This window comes from Anabrus simplex, chromosome 7, assembly GCF_040414725.1.
Source record: "Anabrus simplex isolate iqAnaSimp1 chromosome 7, ASM4041472v1, whole genome shotgun sequence".
Lineage (NCBI taxonomy): Eukaryota > Metazoa > Arthropoda > Insecta > Orthoptera > Tettigoniidae > Anabrus > Anabrus simplex.
Genome location: NC_090271.1, coordinates 117,047,572 through 117,066,596, shown reverse-complemented (window position 1 = coordinate 117,066,596; position 19,025 = coordinate 117,047,572). Strand labels below are relative to the sequence as shown.

The 19,025-nt window shown below is 42.1% G+C and overlaps 1 protein-coding gene across 1 annotated transcript in view; it reads left to right on the top strand.

Annotated features, from left to right (window-relative positions):
* LOC136877735 (venom serine carboxypeptidase) overlaps positions 1 to 18,313 on the top strand; it is a 47,706-nt gene extending 29,393 nt beyond the window's left edge. Inside the window, exons 5-6 of the mRNA XM_067151944.2 lie at positions 8,291 to 8,457; positions 15,772 to 18,313. Of these exons, the coding sequence (XP_067008045.2) occupies positions 8,291 to 8,457; positions 15,772 to 16,290 (686 nt within the window). The 3' untranslated portion in view covers positions 16,291 to 18,313. The remainder of the gene's footprint in view (positions 1 to 8,290; positions 8,458 to 15,771) is intronic.
* Positions 18,314 to 19,025: the final 712 nt, after the last annotated feature.

Genomic DNA, 19,025 nt, shown 5'->3' with positions numbered 1-19,025 from the left:
TTTGCTTGTCTAACGCTTTCGTGTGTGATGTCTTTGCTCACTGAAGTTCTTTGCGTTAATTAGATGTCGTTTTCTTCAAGTTGCTCATTCATGTTGTGCCCGAACTCATTCATTAAATGATATATTTTTTTGGTCCAGGGATCATGCTATTTTCCTTTCAACAAAAAGGTAAGGTATATATATATATATATATATATATATTGGTCCAGGGATCATGCTTTTTTGCTGTTTGAACTGCTCGCGCTAGTCATATGGACGAAGATAATGAGAATTCACAGACATCACTCCCATTCGTCGGTGCTAGCCCTGGACCTCAAGAAATAAACAAAAGACGGCACGAGGAGCGGAATACAACATAAGGGAATCCTGTCTACAGCCCGTAAGTACGTATACATATTTTTCTAGTCACGACGGTATTTCTTAATTTACCGCAGATTTTTCACTTCATTTGTGTAAAAGGGATTATTATGTTCCATTTGGAACAATAATTACAGTGGCATTTCGTAGATACGTATGCGCTACATAACCAGGAATTGATTTTACACCCCACTTACTACTAACACGGTTTTCGGAGTAGGCTAGATGCCAAAACTTTGTCCTACTGCACTTCAATGATGTGCTGGCGTATTCAGGAATCGTCATATAACATCGTACTGAACCGGGACCCAAACAACCAACTTGGGTTCAGAAATCCAGCGCATCTATCATCTGAGCCACTCAGCCTGGGAAACATTCATCGAATGCAGCCAATATTACTCGTTGGTAAGAGCATGTGAGACCTTTAGTAAAGGCCTGCTTCGAATCTGTGCGTAGAGGACATAAGAGTTTTAACGACCGACGTAAAATCTACCTTCAAGATACTGAGAGATCATTTCCCATGTGGATTGACTAGTTATCGTACTTATCACCTACTATCACTGATAATGAGATAAGGAGACGATCGGAGGTGCTTCTTCAAAGAAATCCAAAATCATTAACATCTATCGTTTTGGAACTTTTCAATTTGCTGTACGCCGCACCGACAGATATAGCACTTATGGCAACGATGGGATAGGAAAGGGCTAGGAGTGGGAAGGAAGCGACTGTGGCCTTTCTTAAAGCACAGCCCTGGCATTTGCCCGATGTGAAAATGGGAAACTACGGAAAACCCAGCTTCAGGGCTGCCGACAGAAGGGTTCGAACTCACTATCTCCCGAATGCAAGCTGGCAGCTGCGTGACTCGAACCGCGCACTCACTAGCTCAGCTCTTTGAAAAATATAATCTTACTCTTCCCTATACGTAACCCAGGTCAGTAATACCTTCTTCTACTTCAGTCACTCGCACGCCTTAGTGGGGTCGTGAAAGTGAACTTTGTCCTACATGTTGGCTTGACTCTGATATAGGGCCAGATGCCCTTCCTGACACAAACCCTGGGATGTATTCACTATTGCATGTTTCTGTGGTGGTTAGTATTGTGATGTGGTAAGTTGTGTATAGATGAAGAGGATTGTATTGGGACAAACACAAACACAAGCATGGAGTTCCTGAGTCAGGAGGAAACTAGAAGCGATTAAAACCGCCGACTTGGCCGGGAATCGAACCTAGAACGCTTTGAACAGAAAACTTCGACGCTGACCATTCAGCCAAGGTGTCAGACGTCAATAAAACATTTTTATTCAATATAGACCTAATGAATGTATGAGTGAATGAATTTACTAATTGATAGAACCGCTGCCCGTTGATCGTTTTTTACCTGTACTTAACATTTTCCTTGTTTAGCTGTACTTTATGAACTTGACAGGATCTAAAATGTGAAATTGTATCCAAAGTCTGCCATGTAAGGAGGAATTTTAAATTTAGTGTTCCTTATGAAAAGCTTACATTCATCAGCTCCTACATCATTTTTGAACAATGTGACAAATGTACATTTTTCTGGCAAGGAAGTTATTAATGAATATTAACTTGTCACATAACGTGTCATATCGAAAAGAATGGGTTAAAATAAATGAAAGAATATCTGGGAGCAAGTTGCATTTATAGGAAGTAGTTTTCGAGTGTTTATAGCACAATGCAATTAATCTGGGTAGGTACTACACTTTTGATAACATGAAAATTTTTATTCAAGATTAGCCTCCACAGTTCAATGCATGCGAAATAATTGATAGCCTAATAAGATTCCGTTCTCTAAAGCAATACAATAGTCTTCAGTATGAAAATGTATAGACGCTCAAAGTGAGCATGTAGCATTTAATATATTGTCAGATTTCATTTGAATAATTATCAAAATATAATTCATATCACACGTGGATGCAAACCCTATGAATACCCACAAGAAATGTTATTTAGTCTCATTTCTTTCTGAGAAATATGTACCTGTGAGGAGCGTACACAGTACTACGAGCTCATTTATTTCTTAAGTGACTGTACATTCGACCAGCTGAATTCACTGTGCTAGGAATGAGAGATAATCAACAATTGTCCAAAAGTAGATGAATTTGTTAACTCAATTTGATCTGTCCATCGTTTATTACAATTCCCTGCAATATTCCCTGCACCGCCCGTCCTGGGGTCCCTGCTATGCAGATCTCTGGCGTGTCAAATCTCTCATCAGCCGATGTGAAACAATGGGATTAGACTTCGAGCTAGTAGTTCACTATCTAACCAGTTTATTAGTAAAATCGACTAGAGATACAACATACTGTCTATAAAAGCAGAGATATCTTCGTACAGGCCATGAAGGCCCTGGGAATGATCAAAGGTGAAGGTTTCCACTATCCATAACGTCAATACTTGATGGGGTTGAGTGGTTAGCTTTATTCACGGCCGCCTTTGCCCCGAGGAATTAACCTGGCACTCATTTTTGGTGAAGGCTGAGTGAACCTCAGACCCATGTGCACTTCCGGAACTGTAAATCTCGTTTCTTAATTTTTGACTTTCTGACGGGGAATCGAACCTACATTCTTTCGAGTAACCCGAGCACGCCTTTACCAGCTCGGCCAGGCAGCCCCTAACATATTGTCTAGAAAGCAGTACAGTACAGTACCATAATATAGGCCTACAGGGTTAATGACCAAAGACTGCCACTATTAATATTTCCGAAACGAGTTGTGCAATTGATGTTTTCACAGAATTAAAGCATATAGAGAGGCTCACAAACGTAGCCCATGCAGCAATTCCAACAATGCTCGGAAAGTGATTCTCGAGCACTAAGTTTATATGTCTACTGATACTAACACAAGAAAATCAAAAGTACGGAAACTTTGAATCAGAATATAATTTCTTGCAGGGCCCTAGTACAAACAGTTAATGAAAAATCGTCCTTTCAATCTGGGAGTGTTGTCTGCTTAAGCTGGCCGGGACTGCTAGGTTATTAAGTTTTTGAAGCTGCGTATAACCACTAGTTCACTATGTAGCTGAACAGTTGCCATACCTCTGTGGGTGGGAACGGTAGAATAACTCCCACGTATCCTCTGTTTATCGTAAGAGGCGATTAAAAGGGGCCCCAGGGATTCTTAACTTGGGAGCGTGGGCTGGCGACCACGGGGTCCTTAGCTGAGTTGTGGCATTACTTCCACTTAGTTATGCCAGGCTCCTCACTTTCATCTATCCTATCCGACCTCCCTTGGTCAATTCTTATCCCCTTCTGACCCCGAGGGTATTAAGTTTCGCTAGGCCTAGGGAGTCTTTCATTTTCACGCCCTTCGTGACCCTTGCTTCGAAGTGTCGGACGCTTTCCTTTTTTCCCCTCTGATTAATGTGCTAATAGAGTATGGTTGCCCAGCTGTACTTCATCTTAAAACAATGTCCGGCTCCATGGCTAAATGGTTAGCGTGCTGGCCTTTGGCCACACACTTCCCCCTGTGGGTGGGGGCGGTAGAATAACACCCACGGTATCCCCTGCCTGTCGTAAGAGGCGACTAAAAGGGGCCCCAGGGGCTCTGAACTTTGGAGCGTGGGTTGGCGACCACGGGACCCTTAGATGAGTCCTGGCATTGCTTCCACTTACTTGTGCCAGGCTCCTCACTTTCATCTATCCTATCCGACCTCCCTTGGTCAACTCTTGTTCTTTTCCGACCCCGACGCTATTAGGTTTGCGAGGGCTAGGGAGTCTTTCATTTTCATGCCCTTCACGGCCCTTGTCTTCCTTTGGCCGATACCTTCATTTTTCAAAGTGTCGACCCCTTCCATTTTTCCCTCTGATTAGTGTTATATAGAGGATGGTTGCCTAGTTGTACTTCCTCTGAAAACAATAATCACCACCATCACCACCACCTTTGGCCACAGGGGTCCGGGTTCGATTCCCGGCAAGGTCGGGAATTTTAACCATCGTTGGTTAATTTCACTGGCCCGGGGGCTGGGTGTATGTGTTGTATTCATCATCATTCCATCCTCATCACGACGCGCAGGTCGCTTACGGGTGTCATATAGAAAGACCTGCACTTGGCGAGCTGAACATGTCCTCGGACATCCTCGGCACTAAAAGCCATACGCCATTTCATTTTATTACATTTCATCTTAAAACAATAATCACCACCACTGTATTTTCTGTGGCTGCGGCCGTTAGTGTTAGTTGTCAACGTAAGCGTAAGATTACACGAATGATAGCAGCGAACACATAAGACTTACTGTATGTGTTCGCTGGAAGATACGATGCATGTTTATGCTCATCGTCCCGGTGGGATTTTAAGAGTGTTGTAGAATGAAGTATTGTTAACGATGGCTAATAGCGTATAGTATAAATACGAGTCAAGCCAGATGGTGTCGGCATACGGCATTTGATTTCATGTCTTTAGTTGCTGAGATCAGGAAAATGGTAACAGATGTCGATGGTAAATCATTATGAATTTAAAATTGCTAAAACAATGAGAGATGAAAGCAAATCTAACATGGTATAAGCCGTGAAAAATTAAAAACAAAATTCTAAAATAGATAAAACCATTAAAATAAATACCGTACAGCGAATGAAGCCTTGACCAAACCCGCCAATGTTGACTCCCATACATGTTGGTAGCAATGCAGTGTCCAATAAATTAAACTGCGACAAGGAACACCATGCATTTCGTCCCATAAATAATAAATAAATAATGTTATTGTTTTTACGTTCCACTAACTACTTTTGAAGGTTTTTGGAGACAAAGAGATGCCAAAATTTTGTCCCGCAAGACTTCTTTTACGTGTCAGTAAATCTACCGACAGCCGGCCTCGTGGTGCACGGGTAGCGTGCCTGCTTGTTACCCGGAGGCCCCGGGTTCGATTCCCGGCCAGGTCAGGGATTTTTACCTGATTAGAATTGAGGAGCTATCTGACGGTGAGATAGCGGCCCCGGTCTAGAAAGCCAAGAATAACGGCCGAGAGGATTTGTCTTGCTGACCACACGACACCTCGTAACGACACCTCGCAATCTGCAGGCATTCGGGATGAGCAGCGGTCGCTTGGTAGTCCAACGCCCTTCAAGGGCTGTAGTGCATGGGGTTTGGTTTTTAATCTACGGACACGAGGTTGACGTATTTGAGCACCTTCAAATGCCACCGGACTGAGCCAGGATCGAACCTGCTAAGTCGGGATCGGAAGACCATCGCCTCAACCAGCTGAGCCACTCAGCCCGGATATGAATGAGACATACGAATGACACCCAAATTATCATTCGTACATATTCCACATGTTCCATCTCCAAGCTATGAACGATACAAACTTCCCCTTGCAAGGAATATTCGCGAAATGCCTGGCGGGTATTTGTTTCATATTTTTGAAAATAGGCATAAATGATCTATTGGATGGCAGTAAAGCAAGTTTTAGCTGCGCATTATAACTCGTTAGCTACGTGCAGAGCGTAACAATAAGGTAGACCAAACTTTCAGGGCTACTACTAAATGTTTACATTCCACCCCTGAAGGGGTCACCCTTCTCTCAGGCCAGGAGATTTGTATCGTGAAGGTGAGGGGGGTTGGCAGCCGTGGCCTATACTAGGAACTGTCCCGGTATTCGCCTTAGTGCAGGAGAATGGAATGGAAAATCACGGAAAACCATTCTCAGGACAGCTGACGTTGGAGACCAGCGCTTTGCCGTCTCCCAAATACTCGTACAGAGGCGTAGAGCCACGGCAAAACCGTGGCCAATCCTCCTCTGGTCGGTTGGCTGCTCGGAGTGCAGAGCTGTCAGACTATGGACCAGCCGTGGCCCCTTGTAGACCGAAACCTACTCTGCAACCGCCGACCCAAGACACGTTCTTCACACGTAGAAGAAGAAAATAAGTCACAACGTCCGGAAACACTTTATTGTCATGTTAGAACTCATTTTCTACAACTGTACACAGTACATTATTCATGGGAAACACACAGAAACAGAACGTACCAGCATACCACATGCAACTCTTCCTTACATGAAATGTCCCTTGCAAGAATCAGCAACCGACTCGGCACTAATTAGTCTTACATTCAATGTATAACACTTATTCCGCCTAGTCAATTTTTAAGTATTGATAAATCGGAATAAGTGTTATATATACTGAATGTAAGATTAAGCTGAATTCAATACGGATAATTTCATCGACTACTATGGTTAAAATAATTAATTCTGCATTTATTGTCAGCTTGTGTCTTTATCTACCGGTTTGTTTCCAACCACCTGATGTTGTTGCTATGATCAAGTGGTTCCGAATTTTCCAATACATGCCGCACGACGTCGGCATGCGAAAGGTCAGTTGCGAAATATATTGTGCTCACTCGAAAAAACAACAACAAGAAAACAGATTTAAAACTCAGTTATAGGTCACCAAACAGAGTTTCAACTTTACCATTCGGTAGCGTAAAATGGAGCGTCGAAATTGACATGCAGGCAGCCTAAATTAAGTCAAATCAGAATCTTTGAGAAAGCAGTAGCAGAGGCCATAGTGGTGATGGTGGTGATTATTGATTTAAGAGGGAGTACTACTAGGCAACCATCCTCTGTAGGCCTATAACACTAATAAGAGAGAAAATATGGAAAGGATACGACTCTTCGAAAAATGAAGGTAACGACCAAAGAAAGACTAAGGTAACAAAGGGCGGGAAAATAAAAGACTTCCTCGGCCTCGAATGCTCTAATAGCGTCGGGGTCGGAAAAGAACAAGAGTTGAACGAGAGAGTCGGATATGATAAATCAAAGTGAAGAGCCTGGCACAAGTGGAAGCTATACTGGACTTAGCTAAGGGCCCCGTGGTCGCCAACCCACGCTCTCAAGTAAAGAGCCCATGGTGCCCCTTTTATTCGTCTCTTACGACAAGCAGGGGATACAGTGGGTGCTATTATACTGCCCTTACCCACAGAGGGAGCTGAGGCCATACGATGTTGCGTATTTAAGCCGAAGGCAGCTTTGGTCCCCAACAGTTCCACCATCAGCTGGCGTACATGGCCTCGGCATCACTGAGAAGGCACACTAGGGAATGTGGTAGTATACCGTTGCTTTCCTCACCGAGCGAGACGTTGATATTACATATCATTCTGTCAAGCGCAGTGAAATACACGCACTAGTTGACCCTATGAGCGACAATTTCACACAGTCCATAACAGGGACTGGCTGCAAGTGGAATGGTATTATTAGCATCGCCCATACCTCAATCACTTTCACATCGCCAAAACCAAGGAGGAGACTGACAAGTCAATAAAAGAAACAAACTGGATGTAGCCCTTACCGGAAGGCACTAAGTTTCTCAAGCAAAGATACGTCATACGTTAATAATAATAATAATAATAATAATAATAATAATAATAATAATAATAATAATAATAATAATAATAATAATAATAATAATAATAATAATCCTGAAGCTGTTTCCAGTCATTCGACCAGATCGGAACTGGAATGAATAAAGCCCCATCTAGCGGCGAGGATAGAACTTGTGCCGGCTGCCGAAGTCTGTCGCACTCCTCTGGGGCAATGATTAATGACTGACAGATGAAATGAAATGATACTGGAGAGTGTTGCTGAAATGAAAGATGACAGGGAAAACCGGAATACCTGGATAAAAACCAGCCCCGCCTCCGCTTTTGCCACTACAAATCTCACATGGAGTGACGGGGATTTGAACTACGGAAGCCAGCAGCGGCGAGAGAAAGTTTCTACGAAATAAGCCTTCTGTGACTTTCTTTCTTTTTGAACAGACTACCTACAAAAATAAGAAACTCAGAGTACTAATAGGTCCTTACAGCTTTACAAAGTAGCACAGTTGTATCCGTATGTAATAAGCCATGTTAAAAATGACAATATTCAAAATTGGCCTTTGAATACTTGTAATTTTCAGTCGTCTGCATTTCTTATCATTCCTTGTTTCAGGTATTGCTGTGGGCAATGGATTCACAGACCCTGTTCATTTCTTGGATGTGAGTGAGTTTGTGTACCAGTTGGGGTTGGTGGACGGTCGTCTTCGTGACGCTATGCGAATAACAGCTCAGAGGGCCGCCGCAGCTATCGAGGATGGAAACCTAACACAGGCTTATCTGGTAAGTTCGTTTGTTAAGTTCTCAACAGTAGATAATAGCTTTCGCGGACGGAAACTTCACACAGGCATATCTGGTAAGTTCGTTTGTTAAGTTCTCAACAGAGGGCAGCACCTATTGAGGCCCGGATCTCACACGACTTTACCTAGTACGTTCGTTTGTTACGTTCTGAACAGATAGCAGCAGCAGCTATTGAAACCAGAAATCTCGCACAGGCACAATCTTCCCCGGTAAATTCAACTGTTAAGTTCTCAAAAAGGACAGCATAAGCCGTTATTGAGGCCAGAAATCTCACACAGGCTTACCAGTAAAGTTAACTTCTCAACAGCGGGTAGTTGCAGCTTTTGAGGACAGAGCCTCGCAAAGTCATATATATTGTTGTTTGGGTTATTAGTCCATAAACTAGTTTGATGCAACCCTTCATGCCACCCTATCCTGTGCTAACCTTTTCATTTATACGTAACTACACACATTCTTCTTCTTCTTGCTTACCTGTTTACCCTCCAGGACTCAGCGAGGAATCACACCTCTACCGCCTCAAGGGCAGTGTCCTGGAGTTCTGACACTAGGTCGGGGGATACAACTGGGGAGGAAGACCAGTATCTCGCCAAGTCGGCCTCACCTGGTATGCTGAACAGGGGTCATGTGGGGGGAAGGGAAGATTGGAAGGGATAGACAAGGAAGAGGGAAGAAAGCAGCGGTGGGCGTAAGTTAGGTACCATGCCGGCATTTGCCTGGAGGAGAAGTGGGAAGCCACGGGAAACCACTTCCAGGATGGCTGAGGTGGGAATCGAACTCACCTCTGCTCATTTAACCTCCCGAGGCTGAGTGGACCCCGTTCCAGCCCTTGTACCACTTTTCAAATTTAGTGGCAGAGCCGGGAATCGAACCCGGGCCTCCGGGGGTGGCAGCTAATCACGCTAAACACTACACAACAGAAGCGGACCACACACATTCTACATTTATTTTAATCTGTTTGCTATAATCATCCCTTGGTCTATCCCTGCCGTTTTGACCGCCTTCAAACACTACCCGAACAAGACCTGTGCCCTATCATTCTGTCTCTTCTGCTGATGGAATTTCGCCAAATCGTTCTCCTCTCACCAATTCGATTCAATCTCTCTTCATTTGTGATTCGATCTACGTATCTCACCTTCAGCATTCTTCTGTAACACCACATTTCAAAAGCTTCTATTCTCTTTCTTCTGAGCTAGTTATTGTCCATGTTTCACTACCACACAATGCCATGCTCGAGACAAAAGGCTTTCTAATTCCTATATCTTATCTATTGTAATGCTTCATGGCTAAATGGTTAGCGTGCTGGCCTTTGTTCACAGGGGTACCAAGTTCGATTCCCAGCAGGGTCGGGAATTTTAACCATAACTGGTTATTTCCGCTGGCACTGGGGCTGGGTGTGTGTGTCGTCTTCATCACTAGGCTATTTCATCCTCATCACGCTCAGGTCACCTACGGGTGTCAAATCAAAAGACCTGCATCTGGTGGCCGAACTTGTCCTCGGACACTCACGACATTAAAAGCCATACGCCATCCCATTCCATTTCATTCCATCTATTAAGATGGTTTAATAACTTCTCAACAAAGGGTAGAAGTACGGTAGCATTGAGGCTGACTTACCATTTATGTTCTTATTTTGATGTTATTTGTTTTGTTTTATGCTTACAGTGTAGGGGTAGCGTGCCTGCCTATTAGCCGGAGGCCCCGGATTCGATTCCCGGCCAGGTCAGGGATTTTTACCTGAATCTGAAGGCTGGTTCGAGGTCCACTCTGCCTACGTGATTACAATTGAGGAGCTATCTGACGGTGAGATAGCGGCCCCGGTCTAGAAAGCCAAGAATAACGGCTGAGAGGATCCGTTGTGATGACCACACGACACCTCGTAATCTGCAGGCCTTCGGGCTGAGCAGCGGTCGCTTGGTAGACCCATGGCCCTTCGGGGGGGCTGTTGGGCCTTACAATAATTTAATATTTTGTGTTTGGTCTTCTATTTTTACAGATGTTCATGAAATGCATTATCAGTGCTTAAAAGAAGTTTTGCATATTCTGGTTTAATAGCCTACACATTTTATTTTGTTACGTATGTGTATATGCGTACATCGTAGGCCGTATCTCCGAACGGAGCAGGATTTCGCTTTATTGTTGAACACGAGCTATCAAATGCGGGTAACAGCGATGAATCAATAACTAGGAACCGGATTTAGCAGTGTTCTTTCAGCATGTTGACTGACTTTTCTCTTCCACAGACGATAAAATATTATTTGTGTCATGTTAACTAATATTGATGGCAGTAATGTGCTACTAAGCATTACAGTAAGATTTGCTGGTTATTTGCATTGCTTATAGCGTACCTTGTATTTACGAAACGAATTAATGCTTTAAATGAGTTACCACCCATAACATTAATTAGTATGCGACTCTCTCGTTCTTGCCACTCACCGATGTCTCATTTACGAGTTTCTGGTGACTTCAAAGATGGAGGCCGATAGTTGTTATTACTGAATATCCACTGCCTGTTTTTCAGTCATCCGACCGGGTCAGGAATGGAATTAATGAAATCACCATCTAGGGGCAAGGATGGAATTGTGCCGGCTACCGAAGCCTGTCGCAATTCTCTGGGGCAATGGTTAATGACTGACAGATGAAATGAAATGGTATCGGAGTATGTTGATGGAATGAGAGATAACAGGGAAAACTGGAGTATCCGGAGAAAAGCCTGTCCCGCTTCCACTTTGTCTAGCACAAATCTCACATGAAGTGACCGAGATTTAATGACGGAACTCAACGGTCAGAGGCCGACTCGCTGCCACCTAACCCATGGAGGCTCATTTGGTGGTAGTAGCAGCAGCAGTAGTAGTAGTAGTATCAGTAGTAGCAGTAGTATAAACATCAGCAACAAAAAGGACCCTAAATTCATTCCATTAAACTGCATAGCATTCACCTACAATGGGTTTTTCAATATGTAATTTACGGCCAGTATAATTAATTGGAAATTAATAGGCAGTTATGTATACTGTTTGTGCGTTTCATAAACATAGAGACCGGGCGAGTTGGCCGAGCGGTTAGGGTCGCGCAGCTGTGTGCTTGCATCCGTGAGATAGTGGGTTTGAACCCCACTGTCGATACCTTAATTAAGACCACGGCCACTTCCTTCCCACTCCTATGCCTTTCCTATCCTATAGTCGCCATAAGACCTATCTGTGTCGGTGCGACTTAAAACCAATTGTAAAAAGGAAGATAAACATAGATTTGCTTTCTTTAGCATTTTTATTAGTAATTTTTGCTTACGTAGCTACGCCTTTTTTAGTAATTTACTTGAATGTGGTATAGTTCTTACCATCGTTACCGGGACAAAACCTCCTATAGTAATAATAATAATAATAATAATAATAATAATAATAAATTCTATGGGCACGTCCACAGATTGCCGGCAAGTAGACTGACACACAAGATTCTCACCTACATAGAACATCTAAAAAATATTCCATGGGTACTAGAAGTGAAGAAGGATCTGGAAAAAGCCCAGATAAACCCAAACGACACCGCGGACAGAAACCTTTATAGGAAAAAAATTAATGGATGGAAAGTGCAACCAGAGAACGAAGTGAAAAAGAAGACTGGAGCAAAGTGGACAGAAGAACGAAAAAGGATCCACGGAGAAAGGATGAGAGCTGTTTGGCAACTCAGAAAACAGAATCGTTAGAGCTTTGCGTGATCCATTGGGTCCATACGCACATAATAATAATAATAATAATAATAATAATAATAATAATAATAATAATAATAATAATAATAATAATAATAATAATAATAATAATAATAATAATAATAATCGTATGTCCTCAGCTACCGTGTGCAGACATTTCGATTTGACGCCATCTGGCTGTCTGCTCGTCAATTTCGACGTTCCGTTTTACTCTAGGCCTACTAGATGGCAGACCGAGTAAACCGAAACTCTCTTTGGGCGTCCGTGGCTGAGATTTAATGAATTTTGTCGGGTAAATACCAAATATATCATCAGAGATCTTTTACATGCCGACATCGTACGACATGGAGTGTCGAATGGACTTTTTCCCGCCCTTCAAAAATCGGACTACCTCTGCCGAGTTTGAACCCGCTATCTTGGGATCCGGAGGCCGACACTCTACCACTGATCCACAGAGGCAGCTAAAACCTCCTATGTGATGATATTTTTGGAGATATACTGATCCGCAGCACATACAGTATGAAGAGCGAGAATGCCTTGACGACACTCACACAATATTGCACCTTAGATGACAGAACCTTACCGGCCATAGTTCTGAGCTAAAATATTTCACATAGGAGGTTTTGTCCTGGCAGCGACGTTATTTAGGTTAAGTATGGAGTCATGCATATCGTCACGGAAACTGCAATACTTCGCCAGCGTGTGGAACTGCCAATGCCTGGAGTGTTCGAACAAGACCGACTCCAATACTCAGACCTTAACATAATAATAATAATAAAAAAAATTGCCAATGTCATTAATTTAACATGATAAATGTAACATCGTCCGCCTCTGTGGTGTAGTGGTTAGTGTGATTAGCTGCCACCCCCGGAGGTCCGGGTTCGATTCCCGGTTCTGCCACGAAATTTGAAAAGTGGTAAGAGGGCTGGAACGGGGTCCACTCAGCCTCGGGAGGTCAACTGAGTAGAGGTGGGTTCGATTCCCATCTCAGCCATCCTCGAAGTGGTTTTCCGTGGTTCCCACTTCTCCTTCAGGCGAATGCCGGGATGGTACCTAACTTAAGGCCACGGCCGCTTCCTTCCCTCTTCCTTGCTTATCCCTCCCAATCTTCCCATCCCTCCACAAGGCCCCTGTTCAGCATAGCAGGTGAGGCCGCCTGGGCGAGGTACTGGTCATTCTCCCCAGTTGTATCCCCGACCAAGAGTCTGAAGCTCCAGGACACTGCCCTTGAGGCGGTAGAGGTGGGATCCCTCGCTAAGTCCGAGGGAAAAAGCCGAACCTGGAGGGTAAACAGATGATGATGATGATGAAATGTAACATCATAGTTAAAATCACTCTTGCACGTTTACAGCTACCCATCACATTATAATCAACTAGAATCACATATATTCTACTAGACAAGACGGACAGCCCCAGGGTAAAAGAGAACAGCAAGCTGATTATTTAAAAATAACAAATACCAACTTTTCTCTTAAATTTCAACTTCACTGGAAGGATGGAAATACATGATAAAACTGTTAAACTGTTTACATTTAAAAAAATAAAATAAGGTGCGAAATTCCTCAATTTGTTCGCTCTCATGAGAACCATGAAATCTGTTGTCTTTGTTTCGAAGTGGTGGACAATGTATAATTCTCACCACCCAATGAAAGGAAAGCATATCGGAAATTATGATGTTAACCCAATTAACAGCCCAGGTGATGCTAAGTTTTATTTTCTGGAAAAAAAACTTATGTTGACATATGGCATAGCAGCACCTCACAAAATGATGATAAACTTAGGAACGAAAGGTTCACGTTCAGGCACTAATGAAATAATAGGTCTTTATCCACAGAGGAACAAGAATACGAAAACTATTTACTCTAACTCATGATGTTTTAACCTACATGGATGATCCTCAATGAATCGGAATATGTTGGTATTGTAAAAACCCAGCTTTACACACTCAGCTAATCCCTCCAGGTCACTACTATCATGACGCTGTATATGAAGCTGCCCTCAAAGAACATTATATATATTTATTAGGACAAACTGCTATTTTTATGGAATAAGGTTGTACATCATCTAAGGAATATCTTGGCACCAAAGTTTACTCTATATTCGAACAAATGAGAGAGAACTTTTAGTTTGGAAATTGGTTTCCCTGCAAGAACGTTTTATATCAACAAACATTGTCAATAACCTGAGTATGTCACCTCCATCGATGTTAGCACTGAATAAGAGCAGGAAGTGAAAGATTAGTCAAGTGAACTGGAAGGACAACGTACACAAACGATTGAGGGATAGCGGAAGAAGCTACAGTATACATCAACATCAGTGCGTGTAGTGGAAGAAAAGCAACGTCCGACTCTGGTAAGGGGCAACATTGTACCTATCACGGAGCCGGTTATTGTATATTTGCGTAACGTTCTTTTCATAACAATAGGTCACATAATATGTTTACTAAGTTATTTAACAAAATACTTTAATACTAAAGTGTTTGTTTCCTTTTCGCCTGGGTGTGCAGTCCCTAAGGTTGTTCTTTAAAGGAATATTTTGCCTGTATTTCGAGACCATTTGAGTTACAACAGTACACATGTTCCTTTGTCCAGCTCCATGGCTAAATGGTTAACGTGCCGACCTTTGGTCACAGGGGTCCCGCGTTCGATTCCCGGCAGGGTCGGGAATTTTAACCATTATTGGTTAATTTCACTGGCATGGGACTGGGTGTGTGTGTCGTCTTCATGATCATTTCATCCTCATCACGACGCGCAGGTCGCCTACGGGAGTCAAATCAAAAGATCTGCACCTGGCGAGCCGAACATGTCCTTGGACACTCCCGGCACTAAAAGCCATTTGCCGTTTCATACATGTTCCTTTCTTGATACTGTATTTTTTTTACAAAACAACGTATATTTCGAGTTTTAATGTATTTGAAACACAAAAGTACTGCAGAAATTATGATGTGAATGTTTTAACTACCTGGTGATACACAACTTTTTTCAAGGGAGTTTGCTGTTTACTTACTGTGATTCTTCTATGATACCATGTATATGCAAATGTATTATTTAACTAAGAAGGAGAGAGTATAAGTTTTATTTACAGAAATAACTTACCCCAACTTTCAATATATAAAGAACTACCGGATTTTTTCATTCCTGTAAAGTTGCCAAATGTGATATACAAGGACAGGCTTAATATATTGTATATTCACTCAAAATCCGCAAATATAAAATTGACGTGCATTTATGCGCACGGTAGACATTTTGAGGACAGATTTTATATATATGCAGTACCTTGCTGGTACAGCAATATGGCGACAGTTGCTCGACATGGGATGTTACAGGTAAGGCTGTTGCCAAAACTTATCGTAAAAAGTTGGAAGCTCTGTAACTCTTAAAAGATAGATGATAAGGAATATTATGTTCGTAGGGTTTTTTTGTGTTGGTTTAGGGTGTACTGCCCAGCCCGAGAATGTTTTCCACATTTTTGAAACATCCTGTATTTCTTATTTGAGTTTAGGTATGTATGTCGACGCACCTTCTGAACAATTGGTTGCCCAATGTCCTTCCCACGTCCTTAACGAATCTGCTCACAAATGACTTCTCATTTTCCAGGACTGGGCCCACACTCTGGCACTGTTCGGCATCAACGCCCGCTACAGCAGACTCTACAACTTCATGCTGACTCACGAGAGACAAGTGGGTGGTAACTACTCTGACTTCGTTCAGCGATGTGATGTAAGAAGAGCACTTCACGTGGGTGACACAGAATACACCAGTATAGGACACGTGTACATCAAAATGATCCCTGACTTTATGTCCACTGTCAAACCGTGGCTGGAGGAGTTGTTGGAAAACTACCAAGTCTTGTACTACAGTGGCCAGCTGGACCTAATTGTAGCCTACCCTATGTCGGTCCGTATGTTTGACACACTCAAGTTCTCCTCTTCCAACTACTATCGCCTGGCTCCGCGACGGCCGTGGTATGTAGGGGAAGATCTCGCAGGGTACATTAAAACAGCAGGCAACTTCTCCGAGGTACTAGTGAGGAATGCCGGCCATATGGTACCTACAGACCAGCCCGAATGGGCTTATGACCTCATCTCTAGGTTTGTTTCTGGTCGCCTTCGATGATATGTCGCATTTGTGCATGTGACTATCCGTGCGTATGTTTCCTGAGATAATCAGCTCCAGACGATTTGCAAATGGTAATGCTTTATCTTAAGATTCATTGAGAAAATAATGGTACATGCTTTTACGATGTTCCGTCTCGTCGCTGCGTTTTTTGTTTTCAATTTGCTTTTTGTCGCACCGACACAGATGGGTGTTAGGCGACGATCGTCGCTGCGTATTGCTTTCGCTGTCTTGGTTGAGTTACTGGTTTATTCCAAAATGTTTCTTTTCATATTCGACCACCAGCGTATAAAAAATAAGAAACCAAGTATTTTGTAGGCAACCTCTTTGGTGCTTATTTGTGCCTGTTATAATTTTCCTATGATGGCGATGATGATGATCATGTTTAGTGTTTAAAAGGGCCTAACATCCAGGTCTCGGTCACATAATTTTCCTAGATTTCAAGAAAGCAGTTGAACGTTTAATGAATGAATGAATCAGTCAATTAAATCATCAGATCCACTAGCATAGTATTTTTTAAAAATATATGTTATACATAATGTCATTGGCTTTACGTCCCACTAGACGCCGAGGTGCCGGAATTCAGCCCCACAGGAAATTTTTAACATGCCAGTAAATCTACCGACACGAGGCTGTCGTATTTGAGCAGCTCCAAATAACACCGGACTGAGCCAGGATCGAACCTGCCAATTTGGGGTCAGAAGGCCAGTGACTCAACAGTCTGAGCCACTCAGCCCAGCGAAAAATAAATATATGAGAAGTAAAATAGAACCAATAAACAGATTTTCTCTTGCCAGATAGTAGAAGTTGCTGATTTACGTGACAGTACATATCGTGATTATAGTCTCGAGACAGCCCGTTTTACATGGAATCTGAACCACGAACATTGCCTAGGAATCTAACCTTGACCATCTTGACGAAAAGCCGGAGACAAATAGCTCGGCTCTAATGCGTTGAATGTACTCACCCTCAGGACAGAACCCTGAGTCTCTAAATTTACATTATGTATTGTTAAAGCCCTCCATTAGATCGTTTATGGTTTCTCTTCACCTACACACAACCCATCATACTACCAACTGTACCACAGCAACACCCAATAATGAATACATCACTCCACACGGGGTTGGAGGCAGGAAAGGCATCCGACCGTAAAACTGGTCCAGATACACACAGATTGCCTAATCTAAGTACTCCAATTGTGAAAATGCTAAGAAAAAAGAAGATCGTTACTGATAACTGTTGCTTTTAAGGGGCCAGTCATTGTAGTCATTTTGGTTACATTGCTTGGCAAGTTTGTCGAATGGAATTTCTTTAGTTGACGCTACGTGGATGTTCCGTTACCAGACATTGCGGCAGAATTCTCTGGATAATCTCATCTATAAAAATCCACTAAGACCTTCCTGAATCCAACCCGTGATTTCAGTTACAATAGGCCAGAACATAAACCTCGCACGTAACAGCTCTGGTACTTAACGATTATTATGTTATTTTAAACTATTGTAAGACATATCTCCAAAGTGGTCATACAGACCATACATTTAGGGGATATGATTCACGCATAACAGAAGTAAAAATGATTAATGAACACTTTTAACTGTGAAGGGAAGTTAACGAATTTCTGAATAATTTCTGTAAACAAAAATACATAGTTCTATGAGGAAAAGTTTTCATTCCACCATGGACATGTATATATTTAGATCTAAATATGGAAGAATTTTTCACTATAGGATGTATTTAGTACATTTTCTCACAGAGGAACTCTTGAAATTCTGGACCATACCATGAAGATCCTTAAGGGTGGTAATATGTATGTGATAAAATAACTGCTTCAAACCACGTCTGCCTGAACGGTGGATAAAGTTTTACTGCAGATTTTATAAACCTTTTTTTGTCCTTTTATCTGTATTTACGAAAACATCTGGTAGTGAAAATCTGGTTGGTTCTTACTGAAAGAGTGTGCCATTTTCTCAGCATTATCAGAATGTCTTAAATATTTATGTATATTTTGATGTTATTTATTATATAAAACATATTTATCACAAAATGTTTATTGTTTCTTAAGGAACTCATCTCCACTTCCCCTCCCTTCCCTTCCTTTCCCTTCCGATCCCATAAATGAAAAAAAAAGTTACTTGTTGCATTTTTATTTCATCAACAGCAAAAGTCCTCTCAGTTTTAATTATTGTATTGATGGGATGAAAGTGACTCATGGGTATCAATGTAAGTACCTAGGTATCAATATAAGGAATGATCTTCACTGGGGTATTCACATTAACGAGGATATAAAGAAAGGTTACACATCTCTCCACATACTTATGAGGGAATTTACAGATCGTAATAAGGATGTAAAGGTGAGTGCGTATAATTCTCTGGTAAGGCCCCAATATTATAGTATGGTTTTATTGTATGGGACCCTCACAAGAAAAATTCATACGAGAACTCGAGAAGATCCAAAGGAAAGTAGTAGATTTCTTCTTGGCGATTTCCGACAAGAGAGCCGTGTTACAAAAATGTTGCAAACTTTGGGCTGGGAAGACTGGAGTATGGAGACGAGCTGCTTGTCTAATCGGTATGTTCCGAGCTGCCAGTGAAATGGCATTAGTAGACGAACAAGCTTAAGTGGAACTTTTACACGTTAGAAAGATCATAATATGAAGATAAAGTTGAAATTTAAAAGGACAAGTTGGGTCAAATATTCATTTATAAAACAAGGAATAATATTTATAAAGGGAATT